This window comes from Ctenocephalides felis, unplaced genomic scaffold (assembly GCF_003426905.1).
Source record: "Ctenocephalides felis isolate EL2017-DRISC unplaced genomic scaffold, ASM342690v1 CF-g0.4_SCAFFOLD_03572, whole genome shotgun sequence".
Taxonomy (NCBI): domain Eukaryota; kingdom Metazoa; phylum Arthropoda; class Insecta; order Siphonaptera; family Pulicidae; genus Ctenocephalides; species Ctenocephalides felis.
In genome coordinates this window covers 13,220,701-13,227,012 of record NW_020539726.1, presented here as the reverse complement: position 1 = coordinate 13,227,012, position 6,312 = coordinate 13,220,701, and the positions used below count along the sequence as shown (strand labels likewise).

At 28.5% G+C, this 6,312-nt stretch overlaps 1 protein-coding gene across 1 annotated transcript; it reads right to left on the bottom strand.

Annotated features, from left to right (window-relative positions):
* Positions 1-2,926: 2,926 nt before the first annotated feature.
* On the bottom strand, positions 2,927-4,243 carry LOC113388091 (trypsin-4-like). Its single transcript, XM_026625499.1, has 5 exons — positions 4,240-4,243; positions 3,992-4,160; positions 3,647-3,905; positions 3,468-3,574; positions 2,927-3,128 (listed from the first exon to the last, which is right to left on the bottom strand). The coding sequence occupies exons 1-5, from the start codon at positions 4,241-4,243 to the stop codon at positions 2,927-2,929; spliced, it is 741 nt and encodes a 246-aa protein (XP_026481284.1).
* Between the last annotated feature and the right edge of the window lie 2,069 nt (positions 4,244-6,312).

Below are 6,312 nucleotides of genomic sequence, written 5' to 3'. Positions count from 1 at the left end.
ATGCCTGTAAATGTTTTTCTTGCCACTATTTTATGTATTATTCACATTTCTGTTCACAATTTTAATTTCTATTTCTAGATTTCATTAGAAAAGATATCAACATAATAGCAAACGAATTATAAATAGAATTTGTGTCATACCTACCTATCAAAACATTGTGCGCTCGAAAGAATCCATTGCTCGCTAATTATTGAACCACCACAGAAAAGTTGGCCGTTTTGTTCAAGAGCAACTTGCCAACCGAAATCGTTGATACTAACTTCTTGTCCTCCAACAATTCGATCGACGGATTTAGTTTTGATATGTTTATCTAAAAACAATACTGTATTTATCTACTTCTAATTCATTTTAAATAAAGTATTGTTAACATCAAACAAAGCTTGCAACAAAACTGCAAGATCAGATCTGTGATAACCAGAGTGAGCCCAATTTTTCAATAGTAAATCTTTTGGTCTCTAAATTTTACTAATATTATTACATGGTTACCTGAGCATTTTAAGAAGACCATTAACAAAAAAGAAACAAATTTGTTTTATAGGAATGACATAATTTCTTTTATTAAATATATTATTATTTTTACTCTAATTTACTTACTTTTAGATTGAAGACGCCCGGCGAAAATAGCGCTTACTGAAACCAATATGACCAATAAACACTTCATTTTGGGCTATATCTTGTTCTATTCCTATTATTTCTGACTGCCATTGTATGAAATTATTCCCTTTTTATACAGAAATATTTCGACATAATATAAAATATCTGTAAAAATATTTACTTACGTCTTTTTGATTTTATCAGTAAAAAACACATTATTGAAATTTGTAAAATAACAAAATATTGCCTACATATAGTTTTTACCATGAACCGCAATTATTCTGTAGCTAGGGTAATTTTTCACAGTTCATTAAGCTGTATATAATTACATGTATACAAGTATAAATAACCGCTTTATATGATAATTACAACAAAAATAGACTTATTGATGTAAAAATAAGATGTTTTGGGAAATACTTTCTACATATAAATGATAGAATCGCACAAGTATTTCTTTTAATTTTGTTAAGTCGACTTGCTAAAGTGCCTATTTCAAGAATAATTTACTTTTGTGAGCCTAATAGTTAGTAACTATGTACAGTTTTTTAAATAACATAAGTAGTTACAATTTCTCCATAAAACAAAAACGCCAGTAATATATTTGATATTGAATTAGTAAATTCTATCTTCATTGGTTTTTTTTTTTTAAAAGATTTTATATGATTTCTATTTTAATAGTTCAATCATCTTGCAATTATTATGGATCGTGCATAGTAAAATAGTACCTACCAAACACCACTTATATAAATTATTTTGATGAAAGCTCAAATTATAATTAATAATATGCCAGTGTTGAAAGAATCATAAATATATTAACAGTAATCCTTAAATTTCAGAAACTTTGAAATGAATTCAAAAACTAACAAATTTTAAAACAATTGTTATTAATCTTATTAAGTTATTAAGGCAGCACGATGCCAAACACCACTAGGATATATTTCTCACGATTAGAATGACGCATATGAAATATATACATTTTCAAAATAAATTATAATTTTAAAATTTATATTTAAAGTATAAAACTTTGTTCATTTTTGAAAAATTTTTGAAATAAAAAATCTGAAAATTTTGATTTTTGTTTGAACCGTACAAGTGAACTTTAAAAATTAAAAATCTTGATACAAAACCCAAAAAAATATAAGAAAATTAATACTCATTTTTAAAATATTCATGAAATATCTAATAATTTGATGAACATATGTCTAATGATCATTTTTGACCGCCAAGTATTTTTTTTACTTTTTTTGGCATCTCCGAAACCGCTAGACCTGTTTTTCTAAAAACTTAGAAGCGCGTGTTTGCAATACATAGTTCAGCGATATATGCTAGTGTGTACATAGTGTTGTGCTAATTATTCGATACAAATTGAGAAACAAGATTCAGAACATATTGGTAATTTTTGCAGGGAAAGCTAGTATCAGTTCGCTTATTAATACTTAGTTTGTCTAAGAAAATAAAAGCTGATTTTGAAAAGCGTCTTTGTGAGACTTACGACTGATGATAAAGAACCTGTGCGTCATAAAAATTGAACGTATGGTTGTTTAGTTTTAAATATTCTGTGATCGTCGTTTGTCCTTGATTTTTGTATTTTGAGTTATTGTCTTGTTGTTTTAAACGTTTAATAAGGTTCTGTCCTGTTTCGCCAATATAGGTACAATCGCAACTATTGCAATAGATCTTATAGATCACATTGGAAACTCTTTCCAAACTAGTGCGCGGCTTCAAATTTGAGGAAAGGGAATTAGGCGTTAAATCGATGTTGCATACTAAACTAAAACCTATGAAAATCAAACTTTACCTGATCTAAAATTAGTAAAATAGCTCAATGAATGTAATGTAACTAGTGCACAAGATAACTAATTTAATATTTTTTATTCAAGCGCAGTTCTATCGAAAAACAGGTCTGCGTAGTTAGCCGTATTTCTTAAACAAAGATTTTTCAAATAAAATGAACGCAACATTTTAACAAAGGTATCTTTTTACTAAAAGCAAGTAATCAAAAATATTCTTTTTTTGCAAAAATAGAGCATGAAATTATGTTATATTAATTCTCAGTGGATGAGTATATCTTGCCAAAAACGAAACGATCATGTTGGATGTTCTATCCGTTTCTTGTAAAAACAAAATATATGATTCATTTAATGTGCATTACTTCTCATTACTTCTTCTTGTGCCTTTTGGAATTCTTGGACGGTAACCCTTCTGCTTGTTCTATAGTCTTTTGTCCCGTATAACACGGTATAGGGGAGTTACCTTTATATATATACATGAATAATTTTTTTACAATTATATTAATGATTTTTTATATTTATTTTATGAACTGCTCTGATTTTTAAATTTTAACATGTTTACTGATAAAATCTCTAACAATTGGTGATGAAATTCGTGTGTATACTCCGGGACTGACCGCCCTTGCACAACCGTCGCCCCAAGATACGATACCAACAAGAGTATTATTTTCATCGACAAGTGGGCCGCCGCTGTCTCCTTGGCACGAATCCTTTTCTCCGTCAAGAAATCCAGCACAAAGCATGCTAAAATATTTTTCATATAAAGTATTGCAAATAACAATTATTAGATAACACTTCGAACAAATTTAATAGATTGATTTTCAGTTTGTCCATTTGAAAATAAAATTCAAAATCATTTTATGATCAACTTCTTGATCATAAAACGCCATAGTATTGTCTTTGAAAAATTATAATGGAAGTTATTTGGATTTAAATTAAATAGAATGCAGGAAATAGTCATCAATGTGTAGCAAATATTTAGATTTTTTGGGATTAATTTTGCAATAAAATTAAAGAAATATTATTAATTTAAAAATTAATGAGTAAAATGTAACAGAAAAACGACTATAATTATATACTTACTGTTCTGTCAATGTATAACGAGCAGCATACAATAGTTTACAGAAAGAAAAGTCAATCACTGGTATAGAAACGCCGCGAAGGTTTTCCGAAAAAACTTGTACATCTTCCTGATGAATTACATTTTAATCCAAATTAATTTTTAATAAACATTCATAAATTAATGTAGCACATATTTTTACCTCTACGTATCCCCATCCGGTAACTGTAACATTTGAATCATTTGGAACTGAAATGTTTTTATCAATAATTTGAATCGTGCGAATTGAATTACTATTCATTTCCAAAGCTGTTTTTAGAAAAACAATTGCTACATCTTTATCTTGATTTTGTCTACTGTATTGAGGATGAATTACCCATCTTTCAACTGGCACTACAACTCCTCCATTGTGGATTTTGCTACTGCCAGCTCTAATTTGGACATCTTTGGCTTCGATATTCCTGCGTCACAAATTTAATTTTTTTACAGAAAATAACTTGGTACTGACTTTAATTATTCACTGAGCTTATTTTTGTATATTTTATACCAATCAAAGCAGTGTGCTGCAGAAATAATGATGCTGTCGGTTATGATAGATCCACTGCAAAAATGTTGTCTATCGTGTTCGAACGAAATTTGCCATCCATAGTCTTTAATGTCGACTTTCACACCACCCACTATACGACCAGAATATACATTGACGTTTTTAAACCTGGCTGAAAATGATTAAATTCAAACTGCAAATTAAAATTGTGTAAAGAGTATTAGCATTCAAATCACGTATGCTCTCAATACCCATAGTTAGTACAGCGCAAATAATAACCAAAATGATTGCAAAACTGCTCATTTTCATTTACCGATAAAAACATATATATCTTTTGGCCGGTTGTATATATACCCTTATTGACACATTTAAATATTCTCATCTTGACATAATTTTTAATGTTTATTTGTACCTTCCTTATCTTTATGGTCGCAAGTTTATTCAATTTGTCGTAATCGTAGGAAACAAGGACTTTGCATAATTGATATTGAATTTTACACGATACAAATTGCATATGCAATACAATTAATTTTAATTAATATTGATGATTATACAAATTTTGAATGTAGTCTCTCTCATTATAATTTATCAAATCTTCTCTGTTGCTGTTTTATATCGAATCCCAAACTCTATAAATGATTAACAAGCAATATTCCACATATACAAAAATATTTTTTGCAGACGTTCCGTTTCTCTATTTTACAAATAAAACTAAATTACGTCGGCATATTTTGCAAAACATTCAAACCGTATTTACCTAATTCTATCATACATTATAAAACTGTAATTTGTGTAAATAAATCTATTTTCTATGATTTTTTTTAACATCCAATTACTTACCAGTTCAATTCAGTCGTTATCTATATGTTCTATCTTTTTAAAACAATGAGCGCACTGTCTCACCTTCTAGATTCAAAAATTGTCAGTGATAAATACACTTATACAACCTTTATATTTGATTTATGATAAAATAACACAAACAATAGTATATTCAAGGGTATATTTACTCATTTTCAATTTTACACATTTAACTATGAACAAAGAGACATATGCGCTAGTATTATAGAAACTTTCAAAAAATTTGCTTTGAAGTTACACGTATTTTTTATTTAATTATTGATCCAATGAATCGATATGCAATAAGTTTGCTAATAATTTTTGCCTTATTGCGGAAAACCTTGATTTGTATGCATCTGCTGAAAACCAAATTCATAATTAGTGTAAATAATTTAAAATAGTCATTCGTTCTTCAAATTATGTACGCAAAGAATCACACATTGTAGTTTAATTCAGCTCACAATTTTGATGATTAAAAAGTTTGTGAATTGTTTTGCACATTTCAAAATTGTCCCATTTAAAAATAATGCAAACTTATACCAAAAATGATGGAATATTTGTTTTAAGTTAAGCCTAATCGTATTAATAGTTTCCATTTGAAAATGTGGCAATTTAAGCTAAGCAATTTTTTTAAAGAAAGATCTAATTTGCTAGATTTTCGTATATTTCAAATATGTGCATTACTCAAAACGATTTTATATTTTATTTGATATGTGCTGTAAGGGGTATGCACCCATTCGTAATAATTATAAATAATATTATAAAACACTGTAACGGTCAGAGTTTAAACTACGAAGCCTAATCGTATTAATAGTTTCCATTTAAAAAATGTGGTAATTTAGGCTAAGTAATTTTTTAAAAGAAAGATCTAATTTGCTAGATTTCTGTATATTTCAAATATGTGCATTACTCAAAACGATTTTATATTTTGTTTGATATGTGCTGTAAGGGGTATGCACCCATTCATAATAATTAAAAATAATATTATAAAACACAGTAACAGTCAGAGTTTAAACTACAAAGATCTAGTGAATTACTAATAGCTACAACATTGAAAGTTCGAGATATCCCAGCCCAGTTGTTGTTCAATTCCTTTCCAAGACACAAAATACGCAATAACAACTTACTCATATATTGTGTTGCATTATACAACGACATGGAAGAAGTAGTAAAGTAATGTTATCTAGGATTTCAAAGTCACCCTGAAGCACGCACATACAAGACGTCGGTGAATGACGGCATTCACCAGCTCAGTCGTGATTTAGTTTTCATAAAGTCAGTCAATACTCAATCTTCAGTGGTCAATCATGAGCATAAGTACGACTGAGTACTTTAGTTTTCAATTGAGTCATATTTTAGTTAATCATACTCAATTATTCAGTTGTTGAAGTTAGATAAAGGAATCATGAAATGAATAAATACATCAAATATTTTCGTCTGTTTAACTGATCAGCTTCCACAGATTGGTAACAGCTTTGTTTAGCAGC